Consider the following 26,336-nt stretch of genomic DNA (forward strand, 5'->3'; position numbering starts at 1 on the left):
ATCTCCAACCAGATGTCTCCAGCCGGGATCATGTGGTTGTGGCCTTTGTTATCCAAATCAAGAGGATACTTTCCTATGCCAGAATCAACAGAGAAAATCTGGCTGTATCTGTACTCTTTATTTTTTCATTCTGTGGATGTCTCATACTTAACAGGCCTGGAGACGTGATCCATACATTTTTGGGTTCTGTTAAATTGGTGCATTATTGATTGAATTAAAATGTGCTCATCAGAGTGCTACAGAAGTACTAGAAACTTATGTGCACATATCTTTATAAATTAGAAAGATTGTTAATTTCACCAAAAAAACACCCAAAACAAGTAGGCGGGTGTGTAGCTTCATGGTATTTTCCTGAATCTTTGGGGACAGGGTTTGGGGCTTTTTGTTTCTTTGCTTAGGTTCTTCCTATTAAGAAATATTAAAAAAAAAAAAGTCACGCTGCATTCTGGAACTTTTGAGATGTAAAAGCTTTTTACAGAAAGATACAAACATTGTTTTAGAAGGGAGGACAAGAAGTGTAACCTTCATATAGACAAATGCACAGTATTGATGAAAGATACCAATTATTTCAAATCTTTTTGTCTGGTCAAGTCCTCAAATAATCCAAATAGGTGAATTTTAAATTGTCATGTCATTTTGAGATCTTTTTTTCCTTGGGAAGTTTTAATCCTGCAAGTCTTCATAAAATACCTACATTGGAATGAAATAGGTAGTTGAGTGGAAAGCTTTCCCATGTTCTATCTTGTATTCATTAATACTAATGTAATTGCTTACCGTCACTAAGAAACAGTAGTTACAGCGAAGTGCCTGAGGTTGTACAAGGCTTAATGTGATGTTCTGTTTGGGTCTGTAGATCCTCTCCCCTGTATGGGATGTAGGTACCTAAAATAATTTTGATTCCAAGCAGTGGTTCAGTCCTGCTTCCTTTACTCTCTTTAACTGCATTATATACTAATGTTTGCTGTAGTTTATATAATCAGATACATTCACGGGCTTGTTATTTAATGCCTTCCTAGCAAAGTCCCTAGGATCAGCAAAATATGAGTGCTTCATAGCCAATTCAAGGACAGTATGCTACAAAAGCTGATTGTTAATAGCACAGTAAATGTAACTGATTCTTAAAATCTACTTGCATAAAAATAACAAGACTGCATTTTTCTTCTCCACCGAAAAATCTTTTTAATTTTTTTATACCGGTTTTCATGAGAAAATGGAAGCTTAGTACTCTGATACAAAGAGAGGAAAAGAAAGAGGAGAGAGAAATGGAATATTTAATACAGTACAGTAGTAAGAAGTGGTTTTTAGTACATAATAGAGATATACTTTAGTTACTGTAGAAGTTCAATGTATTTTTCACATGTAGAATATGAAAATAACATTTGCAAGAATTAAAAATACACTGCAATTTCATAGCTGAAACTTGTCCTTTTCTCCACCACAGTTACTATGGTTACTTGCTTAGTTTGTTGCACAATTCTTAGGGTTAAGAAACCATGAACAATTTCCAGTGTTGAAATATTAAACGTTAGCTCTGTGACTTGTGGGAATCATGGAACCCAAGAGTTCCATGGAGAATGGAAATGGATGAAGAATATAAAACAATAAGACAACTGCAGACTTATTTCTGGTACTCACCACTTTCCAGAACTTTTGTAATGATAGTTTATGTATCCACTCTAATTTTGGATGACTGAACACTTCAGAAACTTGAAACCATGACTTTGTTGCCTGAGTCTGAAGAGCACAGTTTGGCTCGTCCTCTTGTTCTGATGCTTGGATATGTTTGCATGGAAGGGTGAAAATAAATCTGTTTTGAAAGGAAAAATTGGATGCAAGTAACATTCCAGAATTTATGTGAGACTCTTGAGGCTGTTTGCCAGCCTTTTCCAGGGTTGCAGTTTATGAGGAAGGAGGGGAGGGAAATTGATACATCCCAGTTGTAAAACTTGCAACAAAATAATGATCTAGTAAAATTCCTGGAGACTCTGGAAAAAGGTTTCTAATTTGCCCCTGGCCTGGTCAGTCTGGGATTTCTGATCACACTTTGCGCATGCAGTAGAATATATAGGTGCTGTTTATAAGTCTTCAGCCCTTAGCTTAAGTTTCTAAATACAGATTTTTTTGTGTGTTTGTTTCTTCTCTAATTTTTTCATTGTATAATCTCTGGAAAACTTCCTGGGACACATTTAGCGTGGGTTTATGCACCATGCTGAAAATACGTGGTTTCTCTTGTGGTCTGGGGTTCAGCAGTTTACTTCTGTCCACAGAATCCTCAAAGCTTGTTTTTTACCTTTGCACCTCTGATGGGAGGCTTTCTGGACCTTAGAGTAAGCATATGGGAAGTTCTTTGTACAGCCACGAGACACGTGGGTAGAGGATCCCAATAGCATCTGTTACCCATAGTCCAGCATATTGCACCCTGTGGCCTTGATCATCTTCATCAGCTTTATCATCTCTGACACGTTTATTTAAGTTTCTAAAGACATTACTAAGAAATTGCCAAAGAAAATAATACCTGGGTATTTGAGGTCTTTTAACTGAAAGCCGCAGTTGTAAATAGAAGCGTAAATACCTAGTAGTGAATTTTCAGATGTGAGAGAAATACAGTGTGCTAATAAATGCAAGATAAAGCCTGCTGTGAGGATTTTGGTCTTTTCTGTGCCAGATAATAGCTGCAGTGGGGAAAGCTTGGAGGAAAATTCAAATTCCAGTTAAGCAGAGAAGACTGGAAAGACTGTGCTAACCTTCAGTACTGTTTCCTGTTAGCGTTGTGCATGATATTTTCTAGATCAAAATCTCTGTTAAGGTCTGTTTCATCAGTATACGGGCAGGGTGGGGATAATTTTACTTAGAATCTTTACCCATGAGAATACAGGAGAGTTTCATAAGCTTGACGTGTTCTCAGAGGTTTCTGCATTTCAACAAAAAGCAGAAAAAAGAGGGAAGTGGGTATTGTATTGTATAAATAGTATTTAACCATGTGTCCAACAGAACTAGGATTTTCCAAAGACTAATTGGCACGTAGATACCTGTCAGACAGTGTTAAAAAGATTGTTTTAGCTATTTAATGTCCAGGTAACTTTTTCATTAATTATGTTTGTCATGCAAGCAGAGTATGCAATATGCTCTGCCCTTTGGTTAACAAATGGAAGCAGGTTACAGGAGTCAAAATGCAATGTAAAGCTGATGAAAAGCTCATAGGTTTTTAATTTTTTTTTCTGAAGCATATTTCTTGTTTAATTTCATTGCTCTTTTGCTTAGGGTGCTTGTGATTGCTTTGTTAAAGTCTTCACATGAAATTCTCTAATAGAGACGTGTTTATTGCCGCTTAGCACAGCGTCTGGCACTGTAATGATTCAGTCCTTTTTATGGTAAAATATAAGACTAATGATAGAGGAGGTTTTCTGGTTTTATTGAGCTTTGAGTCTGTCATCTGTATTTTCATTTGCAGGTCTGACTCCTGTGATGTACATAATATTTTAGTTGAGTTTTAGGTTAGAAATTTATGACCCATCTTCCAGAAAGACTTGGAGCTACAGATTTTTTTGCAGTATTTCCTCAGTCACAGGTAATTGTAGTTCCTTAATAAGACTCATACTCAAAACAACAAATGTTTGGGCCTTATAAAGCATTAAGAAGTGTTCTTTTTTGCCTCAAAGCATATTTTGTTATGACACCGACACTGGATAAACTTCAGATAAATGCTGTTGGCCAATTTCTTTAGTTTGTCATAACTTACATCACCTTCTTCTGAAGTAGAAGGAAAAAAAACCCTTTTGGAATATTTTGGAAGAATGTTGTCTTTTGGAGGGGAAACAAGGTGAGCGGATGTGAAGTTTTACATAACAAAAAATTGTATTTGAGAGTAAATGTGTATTTCTTTTAAAGATGGGATTCTAGCAACAGCGTACTTCTTGTTACTGAATTCTTTAGTGTTGACACTACATAGCACCATACACAGGGTTCTTTCCTGTTTCAGGTCTCCTTTCTAATTACTGATGTAACACAATCCTTATTGCTTCTTACAGAAGTAACCTAGATTGCAGAACTATGTTTGTCAGTAAACAAGAGTCTCTGTATATCATATTTGAGTACATGTTTATTGTTTATGGAAGAGGAGGAAAGGAATAATAGAGCTACATTATAAGAATTTATTTGTGTCCATGATTTCTCATGATAGAAAAACAAAAGAACAAAGTTTCAATGGTTCATATGTGTCCCTGGGACCTCGAAATAAAAACAAAAGCATAAAATATTGACTGTGGGGAACAGTAAAACTAAAATGGAAATTCTGTGATGCCTTACTGCCTTTCCTCAGTAATTAAACTGCAGGAAAGCAATCAGCAGAGATTTAACTTTTTTGTTTTGTAATATTTCTCTCTTCTGAAATAATTTGATGGTTTGTAGTTAGCTAAAGGCAATACATATTCTTGATTTTATTTACATATCTTGGGACCTTCAGATCTTTCTGAATTTTTCTAGTACTTTTGAGAAGCAGAAAAATTTTACCAGCCTCCTTTTGGACACAAGAAAAATCCTTTACTGCCTCAGCAATGGTAGAATACAGAATTGTATGTATTTTGTAGGAGAGTAAGAGGTTGAGTCCTGAGCTTTCATCTGTCAGACAAGATGGACTTTATTGATATATCAATAAAATACTATTGTGGGTTTTTGTTTTTGTTTTTTTTTTGAGGCCCCCTTTATGTTCATTTAAACCATGAAAAATCTTAAAATCTACACAGAGGATTGCTATTAGCTGTCATCACTCGGCATTTTTGGTTTCCACTCTCTTTGCTTTCTGTTTGATTGTAGACCTTGCAGTTTGTTTGTGGTCTCTCTTTTTGGCAAAAAGCTGAGATACTAACTTTGATTGTCTTTGGCATGCCAGTCACGTGGGACTAAGTATATTTGCTTTCCCTTGCTCTCACCAGACATGCTTCTGTTCTGTCTTACCCTCACTCACCATGTTCATGGTGTAGAATACTCGGAACTGTTTCAGTGTAACAGTGAGACTTATTTCAGGTCTTCCATCATAACCTCAGAACTGCTGTACACTGCGGTTTTTCCCACTTCAGCACTGGCAGAAGACACTGTCCTGTTGTACTGGTGGTTCTGCTGGGATGATGATTTTTGCTTGGTAGGTTGTTTTTTTACCCTAGAAGGGTTTTACAACCTATGCAGGGTTGAGGTTCTACAATAAATATTTTCCTCACTCCCCTCCATCTTCTTCCTCATGTCCTGGAAAGTTCACAGGATGTACATATCCACAGCCCACAAATCTGGTTTTAAAATACATTTTACCAGATGTTTTAGTGGTGGACAGTAACAAGCACATCTAAAAACCTGTCTTCATATCTACCAATGGAAAGAATCTTCAAACTTTATTTAGTGGGGAAAAGAGCTGCTTCTTTGTTAAAACCATTCCTGATAAGTAATCAGGCAATGTTATAAGATTAGCACAGTTGTCACCTCATCTGCTATGTAAGTAGTTTTAGATTCTAAAAGAACTTAAGGGCTGCATACAGGGAGGGTTAATTTTCCTTATGAACCTCTTCAGCTGTGCTTGAAGCTGCAGGTCTGAATGGCACTGCAGATAATGTACAGGATATTTTAGCTCTTGCTTTGAAGTAGTCTGAAGACAAATTTTGAAGACTTATATTCAGGAGCATTGATCTAGTATGCCAGCATTTATGAGGTTCTACATTTGTTTTAGAGACTTAAGTGCCAACCTTTAGTGTTCAGATATTTTTATTCTGAAAGATAAAAAGAAGTCTTGATTTATTTGTTTTTTCTTTTCTATAAAAGACAAATGCTCACACCATAAGCCTATTTAACCTCAGGACATATTTACACCTTTGGAATATAAAGGAGGGTTTAGAGGTTTTGTTGTTCCGGGAGACCTTCTGGTCTTAATTTTCAACATCATCTTTTCAGTAGCTCCTTTCAAGGTGTGATGAGGAACCATGAATAATTTCCTCTGTTTTCACCATCTGTGCTACCTTCTGCCTCTCTTGTGCCTGATGGCAGAGACTAGCTCAGCTTTATCAGGTCTTTTTATATGCTAATATGAACCGGAGTCTTTAATTTTGTAGTCCACAGCTACAGTGTTCAATTATATCCTTTTTTTTTTTCTTTTTGTCCCATAGTCTTCACATCAACTTCCAGGCTCCTCTGTACAGTAATCTCTGTAAGCACCTGGTAGCTTCTTTGCTATACTGAGACCCATAGAATTCACTTTTCTGTATTTGCAGTACACACATTTCCAAGCAGAAAGTACAATGGTGATGCAGCCTAGATGTGCAAGAGAAGGCATTTATGCTTAAAATTTAAATTGAGGAAGGTAGTCCCACTTATTTTCCAGCATAGGAAGGGGGCTGTTAACTTCAGTCTCATCCTTGAAAATATTTGGACTTTCAGAAAAAAATGTGTGTTACTTTTGTTTGGACTAGCTGTCTTTTAGCAGAGACCTGACAGTGATGATAGCTCACCTGGGATGGACCAGGACTCCTTTGCCTAAATGACTGGCTTCTAAAAACATTGTCAAACCAGTTTGCTCAGGTTTTATAAACTACTTTCTGATTCTTGTATCATTATTATCATCATCATCATCTAAGGGCCAGTAGACAAAAAAAAAAACCAAAACAACAAACCATAACTTGTATTTAAATAGCCCTTGGGGTTCAAGGGAGAGTGGGAATGGAAAAAACATCAGAGATTTTTTTTCTCCTTAGGATTCATTCATGCTGAAAGGTTGAATGAAGTAGCTGGACACTCATCCTCCTATATGTTGAGCTCCTTTCTAGTCCCATGGCTGAGAAATCCCTGACTGTGTCAGTGAAACTCAGCCACTTTATGCAAAAAGATTTCTCCTTTTACATACTTTCAATACAAGACCATAACATACCACTTCTTGAAGACATGCTCCACTTTTTTGGGAAAGGCATCTGTGAAGTTCTATAGCTTCCCCTCTTCCAAGGTGATTCTGTTTTACCTAGGGAATGTAAATTTCATGTAGCTTCCCATACCTAGGTCATTCTTCCATGACCAGGATGTTAAGAGGTGGTGTTTCGTCTTCACAGGATCATGTCAGTATCATGTTAATAGCTGAGCAGAGCTAGCTGAAAAGGCTGCTCAACAGGATGATACATGGCTCATCTGTGATGGAACCTGCTTAGTCATAGTGGCATCAGTCTTAGTATAAGGACTTGGACACCCTTTCCAGGTCACTAAGAGTAATGTTTAAATGTATATTTAAAAATGGAGATAAAAACTATTTATAGGTTACCCTGAAGGTTAATTCTTTCTGAGAACTCTGGAATACTGTAGTGGAACCAGGACTGCGATGACACAGCACCTGTATCTCAAATACAAACTGAGGATGTTGTACGAACACGTGCCATCGACAGAGCAAAGGCTGAAAATTCTTAACTGCCTGGGGATACATGCAATTATAATATAAATATGTAAATGAACAACTCTTCTAAGAAAGTAAATCATTGCTAAAGGAAAGAGATTTCAGGAAAAAAAAATACCAAAGGTAGTCATTAAATTCTTCCAAAATGATCCTGTGTAGCACTGAAATTTATATATACAGATATCTTAGAATTACTTGGATTTGAAAATACTCTTTAAAAACATTATCAAGATGCATTGACATTTAGCCATTGTAAGGTTTTCTGTTTAATTCTCTCTGAAGAAAACCAAGCAGAAACACAAGAATAATTCCAGAAACAGAAAAATAATTTAAGAACTTTAACTCCACATGACTGTTTGGCTTGTTTTAGAACAGTGCCAAGGAGTCACCTCTGAATGTATTTTTCTTCTCTCCAATTATCTTGCAAAACTAAATTATGCAAGGGAATTGAGTAACCCTAAGAAATTAATAATTATTAAAAAGAAACCCAACCAACTTTTGAAATGAGAAACGAGGTTCTGAACACTTAGACCTGTCCAGCATTCCAACAGGATTTTGTCCAGAGAGTAATTTAAGTGTATTTGTTTTGCTTTCAGTGACTGGTGTAAGTTAGTATGGTCTAGTTCTGCTTCCTGTTGAAGCTAAGGATCCAGTCAAAACAATCCTAAACTACAATCATTTTTCTTGGACAAAAGGAGAGACACCCATATGATGTAGATGTAGAGGACTACCAGAACCATATTTAAAGGAAAAGGGGAGGGTCTGGGGAATTACAAATCATCTTTAATATCTGCAAGAACTTTATTCATGAAGCTTTTATTATTCATCAAGTGTTTAAACTTCAAGTATGAAAGTCAATATGGAGTTTTCAGGAATGACCCTTATCAGGTTGTTCTAATTTCCTTTGGCTGAGAAACTGGCCTGAAGAAGATGTGTACAGCTGATGGGCTATGTTTGACTTCAGTAAGACTTCTATCATCACTGAAGCTTAACCAAATCATGCAATGCATGCTACTTGATGCAATGATGCAATGATGCTACTATGCAAAGCAGGCTACTTGAAAAAGTAGACTTGAAGTGATTATTAATTATCTCATGTCAAAGTAGGATCACATGGAAGCCTTTGGTCCATTTTTATTTAGTATTTTTATTAGCAACCTTATTGGTGGAATTCAAAAGAATACTTTTGTCTGAACCTGCCTTATCTCAATGGACAGAATTACTTCGTGTATAGAGAACTGTAAATTAACATGATGTCATTCAGTAAAGACAAAGTATTGCACTTACAAAAGTGAAATCAAATACACAAATATAAAATGGAGTGCAGCCCTCTGAAACACTGCAGAAGACCATGAGGTTTTAGCATGGCAAGTGAAGCAGTGCTAAGCTAACAAGGGAAGAGATACAGCTGAAGGTAGAGGGAAGAAAATCTCCAAGTGGTATATTAATAGGAGTATCATACAACCCAGGTGAGGTATCCCTGCTGCTGAAGGTGTGCTGTATCCAAACCTGAGCATCTTTAATAAGCAACTGGAGAACAGCAAAACCATTTAGAAACATAATTTAGAGGTATGTAATAGTGAGAGTTCAATTTGTTGAGTTTAAAAGGAGGAAGGCTGAATGCACATAATTTCTTTGTATGTAAAATATTGATACAGAAAGATTAGAGGAAGCTCTGTCAGTGGAGCACAAACTAATCAGCTCCTGATTTGTAGTGGAAAAAACTCCAACCAATATTCTGAAAATAAAAGGTTTCTGATAAATTAGTATCAGTGTTATGTAGGGAAGTTGTGGAACTTCATTTGCTGGGAGCGCTTCAGAGTAAATAAGTGAAAGAGAAGAATCCTAAGATGACTTCCTGCCCCTCTGGTTTGCACTATTTAATATTACATGGCAAAAGACACAGAAATGAGTTTCAAGCAGCAGCTGTCACTGCGTTTACCACTGTTGGGATGCCCAAAGGAAAACCAGCATGTGCCAAACCGTGTATTTTCCTGTGCAATTCACTGATGGAGTAGGCCTGAGTGTAAATACCCACGAAAGAGCAAAAGTTGCAAAATCTTCCCTCAGAGGAGCAGAAATAGAAGTTCAAATGCGAAAGGTCATACTTTATAGTGTGAAATAGAAAGTGTCAGGGGACACAGCACTCATTGGAGGCAAAGAGGCAGTGTCAAGAAGAACAGGGGAACCCCAGACTTTGCCAGTTGTATGGGATACACTGGCTTCCAGCTCAGAGGAGCAAGCCAGAATATTTTGCATGTCAAATTAATAGTTTGTTGTTTATGCCTTTGGTGGCCAAGCTTCCAGTCACAAGTGTGATTCCTGTATTTTGCACAGTGACCTTCCACCCAGCCTGCCTTCATGTTGGGTTTTTGTGTCCATGTTACAATTCTATTAACATGTTAAATGAATGCATCTTGGAAAAATCCAAGCAAAGTGGCTTGCTGTTTGCTTTTTAACTTCTTAAGGAATTTTGTACTTCAGTGCCCTGTCTCTCCTTTGTCACGATATCATTCAGGCTCTCACTTTGATTGTCTCCTCACTGTTTACGTTGCATTGCTCATTTCGTCATGGGTCTGCTAAATTTAAATCTTCACTATACTATTACATAGCATACATGGGCAGGTGTCCCTGCCCATGGCAGGGGTTTGGAACTTGGTGATCTTAAGGTCATTTCCAACCTTAACTATTCTGTGATTCTATGATTCTATTATAGGATGCTAAGAAAGGAATGAGAATGTATTTAACATGCTTGTTTAAGCAAAATGCAATCTACAGAAAATCTTGTTACCTGATCTACCCAGCCCAAAAAAAATTGATTTTTCCTTACATAGAGATATGTGGGTGCCCAGTGCTTATGCTTTCTTCCTGGCACTTTTTTACTCAATCATATAAGCAAAACAAGTGCTGGAGTCTACATTAACACTTCTAATGGGATAAGGACCTTTCTTTCGCTTATTGTGCTGTAATCTCCCCTAGTGATACTGATACTTTGTCTTTAAAACAAAATACTAAATAGCATTAAAAGCAGTGGCTATTCTGAGGGCTTCTAGGCTGTTAACTCCAAAGTCACGCCTGGCAAGTGTTTGAACCTGTGGTGAGTACAATTTCACATGAAAAATTACCAGTTTTAATACCCAAATATGTAGCTGCCATTGTTCAATATTACAAAAGTAGCCATGCATTTTGGACATGCTGGTTCCTAAGAATTTCTGAGAGAAAGAACTAAATTTCCCATTTTTACAGATGCACAGAAACATGAAAGAGTGAAATGACTTGCAGAGGTCACATATGATGTCTGTGGGAAATTGGGGCTGAGAGCTATGTCTCATAACTCCCAGTTTAACCACGAGATTGTTATTTTCCTCCACATCAGTGAAGCCCTGTTTCATCACCTTCAACAGCTGATAAATTACTTGTGTGAGCTGTTTAAACACTATAGCTTCAAATGGAAAGGTAGGAAGCATTTATAGCATTTAAGTGTTTTCATGGACACCTTAAATCAGTCACCAACTTTATAGGCATCAAATAAAATGGATTTCTTTCCTGACTTGTAATTAAGTGCTTATGAAATGTGTAGCAGCTAAAAAAATGCATTTCAGCAATAGTTCAGAGACTAAGAGAGTGAACTAGTACCTTTTAAACTTGAAATTGGTTGAATTTCTAACATGTTGTACTTTTTTTTTGTCTCCAGGAAACTGAAGAATGCCTATAAAACTGAGCATTACACTGAGCAGGCTATTTAAAGAGGTGTCTTTATCAGAAAGCCTCTCTTCAAGTGCTCTTTTTTGAGACCTTTATTCTGTTATGACTCGCATCAAATTGCCACATGGTTACCTTACATTCACCTTCAGGTGCTACATTTCAATGTGATAGTCTATCAAAGATAAGGACAGATATCCAGTAATTGCTTAGGTGAAGTAATAGTTCCAAGTATATCTCTGCTGAAGCCCTCTGGCATTTGCCTCTGGGTATGCCTGTACTGTAGTCTGCTGGTGTTAGGTCAGCTCACGCAGGTGAGTATGACCCAACCAGCTGTCGGAGGCATCAAGAGTGGTCAGGCTGTGAAGATTTAGATGTCAGTACAGACCTGTATATTTTCCATGGCTGCTACATGATGTCTGTACTGGCCAATCTTCACTGGTGCTGGTACCCAAACTAAGAACATGCAAAACTTGCTTAGGTTCATCTTCACCTACTGCAGTCACACTTCCCAGTTGTACCACACGTGTATCCTTTTTCAGTTTGGAAAAACGCTGCACCTTCACATCCACTCCCTCTCTAACCTTTGGATTGGTGCATGGATTAGTGCCCCCCAAAATAATTGATTTTCCTTTCTGAACCTGAAAATTGTATATCAAAAGAACCTGCTATTATTGTTTCTTACTGAACAACTTTCGTTGGCAAGTCTGACTGACAGAGAAATTTAGATTACAAAACTCTTGAGTTTAGTGTCAGTCCTCCTTTCCTCTCTGTCATTTACTAAACTCTGCTCATCATGCCTATTATTTTTATATAGTAATGGTTCTTTTTATCTTTTGCTGCCTATGGATCTGAAGGAAAAAGAATCAACACTTTTTATTCCTTTTGTAAACAATTTTTAAAAATCTCCTGAGTACTTGTTTATTTACACACTTGCTTGTAAACTCCTGAAATAGTATGTGAGGTCATCTCTGTTATAAATACATAGGATTTAATCAGAAATAACACTATTCAGTGAACCTGAACATACAATCTAACATACAAGTTGTCAAATTTGGCCATTTGACCTATTTTTTCCTATCCCTGGTTTTAAGTGATTTACATGCTTCCTATGATCATATTTTGTTATTACAGTATGCTTGGCAGGAATTGAGTTACTGGAGCTGATTCATTTATAATTTTCCTGGCAAATAAACCTGCAAAAGGAAGTTTTTAAGAAACACTTTTACAGGTACTTATCTTATTTTTCCTTCAAAAAAAAAAAACAAACTTGTTAGATTGGGTCAATTACTGCAGGCATAAGAATCAAGGACTAAAATCACAGTTTGTCACAGGTCATGCAGTGTGAATAATTTAGAGAATGGAACAAGAAAATACGTTCTGATTGAGGTTCAAGGTCAGCTGGAACTAACCCTTTTTATTTGTAAATACTGTGGAATTGCAATAGGGTTTTTTAGGTCTTCGTTAAAACTCTTTAGTGAGGCTGGGGATGAATCTGTCCATCCTCTTCCTCAGTTCATAGGACAAGTAAGTTTTCCATACCTTTGTTCCAATATCTCTGGGTTTCTTTTTTGTTTGGTTGGTTTTTTTTTCCCATGTAGATTTAGTGACTATATTCGCTTTCTACATTGTAAAAATACTTTCTTCTGCCTCTTTCTTATGTGGGCAGTTCTTCTTTGCATCATTCATTGTATTTTCCACTTTTGCATTACCTGTGATTCTTTGCATAGAACCTGGTTCTCTTCCCTTTCCCTGGCAGAATTATGGTGTTTTTCTTGCAGGATGGGAAGGTTGTATGCTTTTTTCCTGTCCCATGTATCCTTCTTGTCTTGTTCTTCCAATTTTTGTTACATTTCCATTATTTTATGACAGATTGTTGCCACTTCACATTTTCCAGTGGAACCCCTGATAAATCCTCAAGTACCTGCTTTATTTTCTTACTGTTATGCCCAGCTTCCAAGTTTCTTTTTTATTTGAAAAATTTCCGTCATTTTTAGGTTTCATAACACACAAATCTGCTTTCCTCTAGGTCTCTCATAGCCCAGCTATATGTTTCTGCCTTTGGATATCTCTCCATAAGTGCTTCCTTTCCCCTGGCAGGTCTTGTTTATCACCTTTATCTTTTCAGACAATATTGCTGACCTCAGAGCCCCCTAAAATAGTAATAATAGTAAATACTCAAAGCTGCCAAAAAACCCCGATGCACCATTGCATATTAGTCACAATCTGTTTCAGATTTTCAGGTTATGAGAATTTTCATCATGCTGTCAATAAACTGCTAATTGCATGTTGGATGTGCTGTGTATACATAATGTACACAGTTTTTACATATAGATTTATTACAAAGGTCCAAACTTGTGAACAATTAAGCTTTTTTTCCTCTAAGCATTGCTTTTTTCCTAAATTAGACTTAGATTGGAAGGATAAGAAGTTGCTGAAGTCAGTGCATGAATCGAACTCACTCAATTCTCTCAAAAAGTTAAATCTCCAAGGAACTCTAAAATTTGTTTTTGACTGCAGAAGTAGATTTACAGTGGAATTTACAAATTTAATTTTATAGGTACTGTGAAGTCTTAATACGTACAGGATGAGGTCCAAGCAACACTTCCACCTCTTTCTGCAAGAGTGGCAAGAGCAATGGTGGGATAATCTGAGCAAAAAAAGGAATCAGTAAGGATCAGTAAACAGCATGTGTCTGCACCTGTAGCAACTTTCTCTGTATCTGATGGGTGGAAACATTTATGGGCAGTAAAAAAGTTTCTTAACAAGAGCTAGACTGAATTCACAGATTTGGGATGTAATTTAGTCAGCCTTCAAACTGTTGCAGCCTTTGAAAAGTACTAACGGAAGGTTTACTTAATGTGTTTTACACCAACTTTTTAACTATGAAAGCAAACCCTTAGCAGTGGCATTTTTGTACGTACTTCAGAGCAGAGATACAGAAGCACATGTGAGATACTTTTCCAAGAAGCTGTGAAATGTCATTTAACAGTATTTTTCTAAAATAGCCTTTTTGTCACTTTATTGCTGTATATTAACTAATGTTGGCACTCAATTTGGACTTACAAATAAATATTTACACATTCATTTTTTTTGTCTTTTTTTGCATACTCTTGTTCTGGGAACAGATCCCTCCTATCCTTAACAAATGGAGGATCGGTATCTTCTGTTGTCTTCCACACCTATTGTAGTTAACCTCCTGCATATAATGATGTCCATGAGTAACATTTTCTTCCACTCCCAGGTAAGTCCCTGTGCCTTTTTGGTGCTGTATGAATTTGTCTTTTCTAGAGCTCATTAATATGTTACAGCTGGGCATGAAGGTACTGCTCTGAATGTGGCAGAAATCTCAGCACCACCACCTGTGAGAGCACATACAAGCTCTCCTGTATTCTCTGTTCTCTAAAATCAGTTTCCAGTAGACTGTAGAGCTTGTTGGATGAGCATGAGTCTTACAGAAAATAAGTCTGTAGGACAGTTCCAGAGGTTGTCCAGTACACTGTGTTTCCCTGGGGTGCCACGATCAGACATACCTAAACCAGCTCAGTTCTGTGGGGCATAAGAAACTTTCTGCTTGAGTGGGGATGGTCAGTTTGGACTCTCTGCTCCAGGTGAAAGGAAGTTGCCCAAGGCTGAAAACACAACTCAGAGTTCAACCTCACTGTTTTTTTTTTAAGGTAACATACACTGCGTTGATTTTGCCCAGTCTAATATGCAGGAGATACTTAGTCTTGCATTATTTCTGTCTTCCTCTTCTCTTCCTGCCCTCTCTCTCCTCCTTCAAAGCACTACCATTCTTCTCAGGAAGATAAAAATGTAAGATGACAAGTATAACGCAGGTAGGGTTATTCAAATTCAGTATTGACAAACAGTACAACAAAGTGAATCTACATGCCAAAAACACCTCAGAGAACACAGGATACTGAGAGTACATGGAGGAACTATCACCTGACGCTGGTCTTATACTCTTCCCCAGGCATCAGCTACTGCAGCTGTCAGCAAGAGGATGGCACGAGGTGAGCTTCAGTGTGGCAGTACCACTGGTCCTGTGTCTGCTCAAACACAAGGTGGTGAGGATCAAAATTGTTTGTTCTCATCCAAATGAAAGAGAAATTATAGTCCGGTTCTGTTAAAAAAGAAAAAAGGAGCTCTGTGTGAGCTTTGAAGTTCTGCCGTCAGCAGTAAAACAAGAGCTGGCTCAAGCTCTTAGTTTTAAGTAGAAATACCTGATCTATTCATAAAACTGTTTGCCACAGACATGGTGTAATTTGTGGGGATATTTACTGGAAACTATAACATCGTACTCTTTCTGGCAAGTAATTTAGGTAGTTTAATTGTTTCAAATCTGGATAGGTCCTGTAACTTCGCATAAGACTGTATTAATTCATCACATTCTTTGTGAGGATAGGCAGCAAGTAAAGGGCCATTTTCTAGGTAGCTAGCAGCAGTAAGTCCACTGCAGCACTATCTGTGCTAATCCTTTTTCTCAGTTGGACCCTATTTATTTGCCCCATGTCCCCTCATTTTTAATGTTTTTTACAAGGCAAGCAAACAGTTGAAATATTAGTTTCTTTCAGTTACGGTGATTGACTCCAAAAGCAATTGCTTTTGTTTGTTTCCTCTCTTGTTTTCTTCTTCAATTTCCTTTAGCAAGTGGCCCACACATTCAGTGACTATGGCTGTGCAATATGACCTTTATTTTATTGAAATAGTGTTTACAGTTGGCTCTTACACTTTAGAATTATGACAACTTTGGTGGCTGTTCTAGAGAGGAGAATCGTAAGGGGGGATAAACCAAACTGGATTTCAAGATCGAATATTTTCATTTATCTGTAGAATCAGGAAAACACCGATTCTTTTGCACAACAGTAGTTTTAAAGAGGACATTTGTGAATACCTTTTTCTGAACAAAATTCAGTACTCCTGTTAATGTAATTTATTCAACCCTTTGTCACACAACAGTTGCATTCTGTTATCCCTCTTTACGGCTTCCAGTAAACGCTGTGTAAATTGTTTCTTGTTCTGCAAGTAAGCAAGGAAAATAGTAAACAGGAGGAGGTGGTTACAAAGATTATAATTCTCATTAGTAAATTATTTTATATCTTTTCCTCATGGCATGAATTGATCCAGACTGTTGTATAGCAGAATCCTTAACACATACCAGATTGTTTAGAGAGCATGTTTTACTTTCCAGAGTCAAATACAAACTACTGCTTTTCCCCGAACTGTGCAAGCAAAGTATTTATTATTTTAATGCAACTTTTTCTGCAGATTTTTACAAACCACTCTACCCTCGATGCGCTCAAGGCCAGGCTGGACGGGGCTAGTCTAGTGGAAGGTGTCCCTGCCCATGGCAGGGGTTTGAAGCTAGATGATCTTTAACGTCCCTTCTAACGTGAACTGCTCTGTGATCCTGTGATGCTTCTTAGGAGTGACATTCCCAGCTAGCAGAGAGGAATTAGCTAAACCAGCGTTTCCCAGCGGCAGCTGTAAAACGTGATCTCCAGATCCTGCGGGTAAGACGTGTGCGGCCGCGGTGACTCGTGGGACACGAGCAGCGGCTCCTTCTCCGGCTTCAAGACGCGTCTCCGCCGAACGCGCCGGGTTCGAGAGCGGCGCCTGTTCTGCGCGGGGTCGGCAGGGGGCAGTGCCCCTCCACGCGGCCGCGCTGCCGGCCCGGACACGGACCCGCAGCTCCGCCGCGTTTTGTGCAGACACCGGCGCGGACCCCGCAAGGGGCTTAGGGCGGCTTCGGTGCGATGGACACGAGGTGGATCTGCCAGGGGACAGGAACAAACCGCAGCCGCCTGCTTGCCGTGTTCCCCTTACCCGGTGACTGAGGGACTCCTGCCTCCCAGGTATGTGAGACGGACTCGCACATACGGTGAGATTCCCTGGGCCGCTGGAATACCCATCACCAGTGCATTACATACTTTATAACACAAAGGTGCTCCCTGAAAATCCAAATGAGACACTTCAGTGTCTGGGTTGAAACTAGGAGCTGGTCCCTGTGTTGTTAACAGCAATACACAAGCAATGTCCCGTTTGGAAGCCCCCAGGAGGTCTAGACAATATTCTAGAATCATAGAATACCAGGGACCAAGGATCATCTGGGTCCAACATTTTGTGGCAAAGCATGCCCTAGACTAGATGTCCCAGCTGAAACTTCAAAGTGTCCAGTGCTGGGGCATCTACCACTTCCCTGAGGAGATCTTCAGCCTCTTTTTGGATCCTTTTTCCTGGTGGGGAAGTGTCTATAGGTGCATTTGCAATTTTCACACGTGTCCTGCTCAAAAGGTCATTCCATGTTTAAATATGATCATTGCCAAAACTATTTTGCTGTCACGTAGTTGAGGATGGGTCCTCTGATCTGTTGTGTTCAGCCTGTCAGTTAACAGGACTGTTGGGAGAACTGTGCGCAGAGACAAGGGTAAACAAGCCAGGGAAAGTGGTGAAAACCTCAGAGAGTTTTCTAATGCATTCTGGAGAGACAACGCTATGGAATAGAGATCCTATGTCTTCAAGGAAACTTCCAGAATGAATGTCAAGGCTTTGAGCACTGAGCTTTGACCTTGCTGTTTATCCTTGAATGACAAAATCTCAACAAAACCAGAGAGAACCTCTCTGCAGAGCGCCCAGCTCAAGCCCCTAGTTCTGACTGTAGGAATGCATTGTCGAGTCAGGGAATTAGTTCTGAAAGAGGGAAAAATCTTTTTTCCTTTCTTAATTTACATTTTTTAAAACATGTTTGTTTGTTTTCCTGCTCAGCTCCCCACGCCTTGTAAATTGTGAATTTCTCTTTTGGCTACGAATGATAAGGAAATTGGTTTCATTCTACGAGTGTGTTAATCATCCTGTAGCTTAAAAATATCAAAGCGTGAATGCCTTAGTTTCTGAAGGGGTTGATCTTAAAACAATTGCAATGATCTGCTCTTTAATTTTGTAAACTAAACTGTGGGTTTAAAGTGATGTTTGCTGTGATCTCACCGTAAAAAGAACAACGTGAAAAATTAGTTTTGAGGAAGAAACTGGGTGTCGATTACATGAGATCGTTACTGGTTCAGAAGGATGAACATTTTGATACAGTGATTAAAGCCCAAAATCTGCTGCTGCTCATAGTTAGTTAGGGAAAGTATACACAGAAAGGAGCATGTTGGTGACTGAGGCTGCAATGAGATATTTTACTACCGCGCTGCCAGGGTTAAACGTGCATTGCACAAAGTTTGGACAAACCTGCACTCCGGGTGTTGAGACAGTAGCGAGGTTTGGCCACGGGAGGCACAGCCGGAGTGTGCTGCAAGGGCTGGGTTAGGAGGGCATGGGGAAAAGCAGATCAGCTCTGTCCTGTGTCCCGTCACCCCCCGCGCTCCATGTCCCAGCTTGTGCTAACCCTTCTTGTCTCCTGATTGCATTGATCCTCTGAGGGCGCGCGTCTGCTGGGGCAGGGCAGCTCCTGCATTAAGAGATCAGAGCTGGCTTTCTCCCAGCCTACGTGAATGGATTTGGTGTCAAGGGCAAGGAAAGGCAGCCAGTGCTGCCTGCTGGTGAAAGTGTTCCTGGCCCCAGGTGAGGCTCCTGCCTCTTGCTCTGTGCCCCCAGAAACCCACAACACACTCCCTCAGGCCCAAAGCATGGTGCCTGCCAGAGCTGTCCTTGCCCCCGAAGCATCAGTGCAGTTTCCTTCATTCCTATTGCAAGTGATTCTCTTCAGAACATATGTAGGGCTCAAAACTTCCCATTTCAGGCAAGTTTATGAGTAAGCTTAAATTAGAATGTCATCTGATAAAGCACAGTTCCCGCATCCACTGTCTTATGACAACTGAGCAGTGATAGTTACAGTGGAGTCAAGAGAGCACACACAGTAAAGCATCTCTTTAATGAGTAAGGGATAATGCATAGCTTCAGAGGGTGAAAGAGAAAGAAGAAATAATACTGGCTTTCAGGAATTCAGACTCCCATTTCAAACTTAATTTAATTCTTATGGAAAGTCTGCCCCTTTAGGAGCAGCCAAAGTTTAATCAGTAACACAACAGCGATTTAGCTCAATTCTCAGTATCTTAGTCATACAGAGAAGCTGCTGCAACTGATTAGAAACCCTATTTCATTGAAATATTGCATGGAAGCATGAACATTCCAGTGTGGAAATGCAAGTCACTTCATCAGTCTAGATCGCATGTTAACGCATCACCAACTCTCAGAGTCACAGCCTTTTTAGAGAAATGTAATAGTTGGGGGACTAACAACCACCCACAACCCTTAATTCCCAGTGATTATTCTAAACACAAATTAACAGATCTGGGCCATTGCTACTGAGAGCTGAATCATCCATAGGGGTGGGAGAGAGGCAGTACTCCCAGAGAAATGTCTCGGGATTAACTGCTTTTGTGTGTTTCCGAACACTTTGTCAATAGCATCCCCTGTGTAATAAATTCCTTCTCTAGTTCCTTTCATACTGTTTACAGGCAGCTCACTTAGAAGTTTGGAATGTACACTCAAATGACTTTCCAAGTTACAAGAATTATTCACTTCAGGTAATTTTATTCTTTATATTCTCTACATATTTGAATTTTTACTCAGTAAAGTCATAACAGAATGTATAAGTATTTAAAAAAAATAATCAAAACCACAACACAAATCAAAGCAAGCAAGCAGTTGGTCCCCAAAGAATAAAGCAAGCAATCAGTTCAATAAACACACTTGGATTTATTTTGTATAAAAAGGGTTAAGTTTACAACTAAACTTTTATAAAAAGTTTAGCATGATTAAGTACATCATTACACTTTTTGCAGAAATGTGTATTTCTGCCACTATACAAGAAAACTCTAATTAAAGAGTTCACAAGGTTTCACTCATATATATATATTTATATATAAATATATACACAGCATTCAGTCCTAGGTTTGTGTCAAAAAGGTAATTTCTGACCACGGACGTCCCTAAAAAACTGAACACTGGATCCTTCTGGTACTCACGCTCCACCTTTGGAAAAAAAGGCAAAGTCTGCTTTAAAATGGGCAACTCCTTGTGAGATTTTTGTTTCGCTCCCCACGTTGGGAATAGTATATAAAGGAAGCCTTCCAACTAGGGAAAGGGTATTTAAGAGTCTCTTCATAAATAACTAGGTTCAGTCCAAGTTGAAGAATGGGGTGGGGATAAAGATCAATCTTGATTATTTTTTTCTTCTTCATTAACTTTAAAAGGTCCTTATTGTTGAACGTGGATTTTCCCCTCCAGATACAGCTGAAAAATTCAGCACCTCAAAAAAAAAAAAAAATCCTGTAGACATTTTCTTGTGCAAAAAAAAAAAAAATCTCATCAGTGGAACACCTGCAAGAGATTGAAAAGAGGCATATTTAGGAGCATGCTAACAGGGCAGAGATCCGGACAGACTGGCGCCAGAGAGGAAGCCACAGTTTGAACATTTAACCAAACACTCAGAGATTGGGCAAACGCTGGCGTCCAGATGCAACACATACACGCTCACACACTCGCTCTCAAGAGCGCAAGTTGAACATTAAAATAACATACACTCGAGGGGAAAAGAGTAGAAAGAGGATTCTCAGCCCAATCTTTATTTAGATCTCTGTAACTGCAATGCTCGGAGGCGCCAGTCTGCCTCTTACAGCAATTATTTGATTAAAAGCAGTCACTCATTTAACTGATAGCGCAGACAATCCCACATCACAGAATTTTGAGGAAATGTGCCAAGATTCCCAACTTAATCAGTCGTTTTGGCCCAGGAAACCAAGACTCCCAAGAAAAGATAACGAGAGTATCTGCATTAAAGCAGTGAACAGTACCCGAGCAGCCTGTGCTGCCTCAACCTTGGCACTTAGGAATACGAGGCTCAGTTATCCGGCTTATTTTTTACCGATTATAATGGCATCTCCTAATCAACTTTTAGAACTGATTTTCTGAAGTAACCATCACGCCCCCCACTCCCCGGGGAGGCACTTTCTGCCTGAAGTTTAGAAACGAGATGCGCTGCACTCACCGTTTGATTCAGCCACAAAGTGCTTTGCTGTCGCTCGACATGAGCTCTGAGGGGAACTCAGACGCCTACGAGAAGAAAACGGCAAAGGGGTAAGTGACGGGGGGCGAGGTGCCCGCGCACTCGGGGAAGCGGGAGAACAGGGTCCCGGAGCATTAAGGAATTTAGTCGCGGCAAGCCAGGCTAGGGACCCAGGGGAGGGCAGAGGGGACCGCCATGTCACTGCGCTGGCCCGCAGGGACCCGCACCTGGTGCCGCAAGCGCCACCAGCTCCAACCACGGTCAGCGGGAGCCGAGGGCTCGGTGGAGAGCACTTACCTGGAGCGAGAGGATGCTGATATCTGTGTTTAGGGTGGTCAGAGGAGTTCTGGAGGAAGGATTTTGCCCAGGTCTCTGGTGGTGCAGGCTGACGATGCTGGGGTGCGAGTCCAGGGCGATCTGCAGGTCCAGGATGTAGTCGATAACGTGCTGCAGGATTTCCATCTTGCTCACTTTCTTGTTCTGCGGGATGCTGGGCACCAGCTCCTTCAGCTTGGAGTAGCAGTCATTCATGTTGTACAGCAGGCTCATGGGGTCATCCACCGGAGTCTTGCTCCGTGAGATGCCCAGGTTGTGCTCCGAGAGGCCGTTTTTCCTGACGGATCGCACTGGGCTGAAGGCTTTCATGCTGGAAGGCGGATGGGGAGAGAATAGAGCAGTACGGTTCCGGCGGGCGGAGAAGGCGGCTCCGGTAGGCAGCTGACGGAGACAGTCAGTCGGACAGACAGCCCTACGAGCAGCCTGAAGGGTGCTGTCACTGTTGCGCCTCCCTGCCTGCTGCCGGAGCTCGCTCTGAGGCGCGGGGCTGCGCGGCCTCCTCTTATACGGCCGCCGCCGCCGAGCCCAGCCCGCGCTCGCTGCCATTGGCGGCCGGCGGCACGTCCATCACCCCGGGGCGCCTTCACTGGTGGGGCGGGCAGCGCGGGGGCTGCGCGGGCCTTCCGCCCGGAGAGCCAATCCCGGCAGGGGGCGTGGCCGGCCGCACAGCTGAGGGAGTAAATAGTGAGAGGTCCGCTGGCGAGCGGCCCGGTGCGGAGCCCTGGGTCCTTGTGGCTGTTGTTAACCTCTTCGCGTCCTAGGGGTACAGCTGGCAGGCCCACGGTGGGGGCACCCGGGACCGCCGGAGCAAGGGGCTGGTGGGACCCGCTGCGGGTTACACTGTAGAGCGGGGTTTGTGCGTACTTGTCAAAAATACGGCAGTGAGTGAGCGGCTGCAAGTGCGAGCATCGCGAGTGAGCTGTACTGCTCCGAGTGCAGCCCTGGCAGCGGGGAGCGCGGGCACCGGGAGCCCCGGCAGAGCCGCACCGCTGTTGGCCCCCGCCGGGGGAGGGTGGGCGCAGCTAATTGATGCTCATTAAGTACATGTGCACTTCGGAGTGCATTTACAGGCATCACCCTTGCGAGGCGACTCGTCCGCACCCCGTAGGTGCGATGACACGGCGCTGTCACTAGAGATGCGACGGTTGTTTCTGGTGACAAATGCAAATACTCGCTTACTACGCGCTGTACTTTTTGCGGCTCTTGGTTGCAGCCAATGAAACATCTTCCAGAAACATTCCAGAGGAGAAAGTCGGAGAGGGGAGAGGAGGGAGATGTGTGTGTGTGTGTGCTTAGTTGGGAAAAAAACTTGGATTATTTTTATTTTTTTTAGTTTAGATCCATTATATTCACTTACACTAATGCCTGTGTAGCGTAGCGACACACCTTCCGTCCCGCTTCTCACACGCTGTCCACACAGTGTGAACACACATACGACTAATACAAACGATTCTACGCAAAACGCAGCTTCTGTAGTAGCTATCCGGATATTTAAGGGACACTGGTGTTCACTGTAACCAAGCATGTAGTGACAGCACACATTCACGCTGTCCCTCATGAGTGCTGTCAATCACAACCGCTCACGGGAGACAGGCGCGGGGCTGATGCGCGTTGCGCTGGGAAAGCGGGAGGACACACGCTCCCGATAATTGGGGACAAAGCTGCGGGCAGCTAGGTCGGTGGCTTAGCCCATTTCCGCTGCGTTCCTAGGTTGCCTGATCGCCCGTCGTGGCCACTATCGGACCGCGGTGCTCGCCCCGGGGCCGAACGGCGAGCGTCGGAATTCCCGAGTCCTGGAGCGCCGGGACTAAGTCCCGACATCCCCCCTGCGGGAGGGCAAAGACAATGCTCAGGTGCGCTTAAAGAGAGTAAACAATAAAGATAAAGCCCATCCCGCCAGTTAACGACTCGGTTTAAGTCACCACTTAGAGCGACTTCTGTCCTTTTCACAACTGAAATTTCCATGTCTATAGTATCTGATACTTGCTCTGTGGCCACAGATTTTACCCCTTTGCCGTGCATGTGTTTCCGTATGCTGAATACACCCCTGGACAAAATCTTTATTTTTTAATAATAGCCAACATAAACAGGTATGTCGCTGCTTCTGCGGTTACTGCCTGTCGTTCGGACAGCGCGGCCGGCTCCGCACAGGAGCCCTTCGCAAATCCGGTTTTTCGTACTACGGGCTTCCACGCTGCTTAAGCCACCGCGAAGTTATGCGAGGGGAGGCAAACCTGCGGGCACGCCGGTATGCCGGGGCTTCTCCCGACACCCCCCTCCCCGGTGCGGTGCGGGCAGCCCGGGCAGCTTCGGCCGCGACCCGAGCGACCCCTTCTCCCTCACGAGAGGTCTGGCAGCAGCGGTAGTCCCGCTGCAGTGGGGGCTCCTCAAAACCAGCGGTGGTGCTCCCGGGGGCTGTTCCCCAGCGCGCAGCCCCCCGTGCGGCAGCGGGTACCCCGGCGAGCCGCGTCCGCCTGGGCGCTCGGCCGGGATTTTTACAGCGGGTTCCCACCCCACACCGCTGCTGCGAACATCTGGCCAGAAGCCTCGCCGCTCGCCGTGCACAAAGCGCCGCTTTTTCCTCCGCTCCCCCCTTAACCCCTCTTGAAAGCACAAACACGGGGCTCCCCTCCTGGGGCTGGGGGGTGCGGACAAGCCCCTCCGTGGGGGGCCCTCGGCGCCAGCCCGCGGCGGCGATGGGGTGCGCGGCCACCCCTGGGGCGACCGCCCCCCGCCGCTCCCCCCGCGCCCCGGGCGACGCGCCCCGCCCCGCCCCACCGCCCCGGGGCCGGCCCGGACTGCGCGGCGCCAGCCCCGTGACATCAGCCCCTGCCGCCGCCCCCCCCGCCCGCGCCGCCCGGGCCCGGCGGCGCCGCTCAGGCGGCTGCCATGGCGACCGGGGCTGCGCCCGCGGCGGCTGCAGGCGGCGGCCCTGCCCCGCTTCCCGCTCCCGGGCGCACCTGCAGCGGGGGCCACCGCCGGACGGCCGCCATGCCGGGGGGGGGGGGGGGATGTGCGCGGGGGCACCTGCAGAATGGGGAGAGAACCGAGTAAAACTGGCAGTATCGCGGGTGGGTGGTGGGGATCCGCGGGAGAGATCCCGGCGCCGACCGCCACCCGTGTGGGAAGGAGCGCGCCGGGCTGCATTGCGGGGGGGGCTCAGTGCTGCGGAACCCGTTCCCCCAAAAAGAAAGAAAATGTGTTTTCCGTGAGGAAAATCACGCGTTTTGGGCAGGCTGTCCGACCTCTCGCTTCTTAATGCCGCCTCAGAGCAGCCTCGGGTCCCACAGCAGCCCCTGAGGCCGGGCGGAGGGGCTCCGGGGGGGCTCCTGCTTCCCCCTGTGCGCTCCGAGCCCCTGCTCTAACGAAACTCATCTAAACCATCTAACAATAATGTAAGTGGCTTTAATTGCCAAGTATTTAAGCCATGAAGCCGGACTGAAAAATCTGTTAAACTTGGCCGGTTCCCAAGCCATTGACACCATCCAGCTTCCCCGCGCCGTGGGGGGGCATAGGGGGAAGGGGGTGTCCAAATACGTTTTGATACAGGAGTTTTCAATGTACCAGGTATAACATCTCCCTCAACCCGGCTGCTTTTAACGAACCATCCGGTTCCTTTTGTTTGCTCCGCGTTTCCAACTCATTCAAACAAGTTTTAGAAAGTTTGGGGTTTGGGTTTTTTTTTTTTACTTTACTTTCTTCGGAGCAGGAGAGTAATACATGCAAAATATTTAGTTACAACTTATGCGAAAGGCACCGATCTGTAAAAGCATTTTCTACTTTCACAAAGGATTTTCCTGTTACTTTTGTTCCGGTCAGAAAATAAAAAAAAGGGGGGGGGGGGGGGAAGAAAAAAATACACACAAAAAAACTTGGGGGAGAGATAAGGTCTGGAAAACAATCTGGAATTGCCAGGCTGTTGGTGGGAGCTCTGCGGGGCTGGCGTCAGGAAGTCTGCGCCGCCTTCTATTACTGTTGATCCAGCTTTGTGCAGCTGCACTCAGTACAATTAGCTTGTAGAAACAATCCTGCTGTAGGCAGCCTCTTCCCTTCAAAGTGCTTTTCTATACTGATCCCCTCACATCATGATGCTGGAAATCAAGTCACAAGCCGACCACTGTTTGGCCAACATCATCTGTGGGAATTCATTAACCTCCATCCCAGAGATGCAACAAGAGATTGTTTGTCCAGAACTAAACTTACAGCTTAATATGATGTAGCCCATACAGGAAAAAACCTGTGTCCCCATTTCTTTTTTCTTTTTCTTTTCCTTTTTTTTTTGTCAATAACAAGAAACACATTGTGTAGCTTTTTCTCTTCTTTTTTTCTTTTCTTTTTTTTTTTTTTATCTTCAGCGGGTGGGGAACGGAGCTGAAAGCAGGCATGAGCTGGCTCCTGCTAAAACTTTGCGATCGAACTGCTTTTTGGTTCATCGGGCTGCAGTTTCCATAGAATCAACTTATCCCCGCGATCATCTTGTTGGGTGCACTTTGCAAGCTCATTTCCCGTCTGAGTTTGCTCCGCTGCTCTCAGATGCTGCAGCTGACACATTTCCTCTCCGTGCACTTTGCACCCACCTCATCCTTGCCCAGATGCTCAGGGCTGATTGTGCCTAAAAGGGGGTTTCATCCGCAGCTGCCTTGGGGGAAGGCAATTCTTTGTCTTGTTTTACACTTTATTTCCACTTTACCCTGCTCCAGAGCTCCTCTCCATGCCATGCAGCAGGCCCTCCTTGTCCCCATGCCCCCAGTGCAGGAGTGCTGGCTGGCTAGGATGCAGCTGTGGCCACAAGCCCTTGGCCACACGCCTTTGCATTCTGCCGATGGCTCACAGAGCACTGGTGCTGGTCCGTGTGGAGTGGATCCACAGGTG

The 26,336-nt window shown here is 42.9% G+C and overlaps 1 protein-coding gene across 1 annotated transcript; it reads right to left on the minus strand.

Moving 5' to 3' along the window:
- Positions 1-19,637: 19,637 nt before the first annotated feature.
- On the minus strand, positions 19,638-21,934 carry ID2 (inhibitor of DNA binding 2). Its single transcript, XM_005153236.3, has 3 exons — positions 21,426-21,934; positions 21,111-21,175; positions 19,638-20,443 (listed from the first exon to the last, which is right to left on the minus strand). The coding sequence occupies exons 1-2, from the start codon at positions 21,771-21,773 to the stop codon at positions 21,119-21,121; spliced, it is 405 nt and encodes a 134-aa protein (XP_005153293.1). The 5' UTR covers positions 21,774-21,934; the 3' UTR covers positions 19,638-20,443; positions 21,111-21,118.
- Between the last annotated feature and the right edge of the window lie 4,402 nt (positions 21,935-26,336).

This window comes from Melopsittacus undulatus, chromosome 3 (genome assembly GCF_012275295.1).
Source record: "Melopsittacus undulatus isolate bMelUnd1 chromosome 3, bMelUnd1.mat.Z, whole genome shotgun sequence".
NCBI classification, from domain to species: Eukaryota; Metazoa; Chordata; class Aves; order Psittaciformes; family Psittaculidae; genus Melopsittacus; species Melopsittacus undulatus.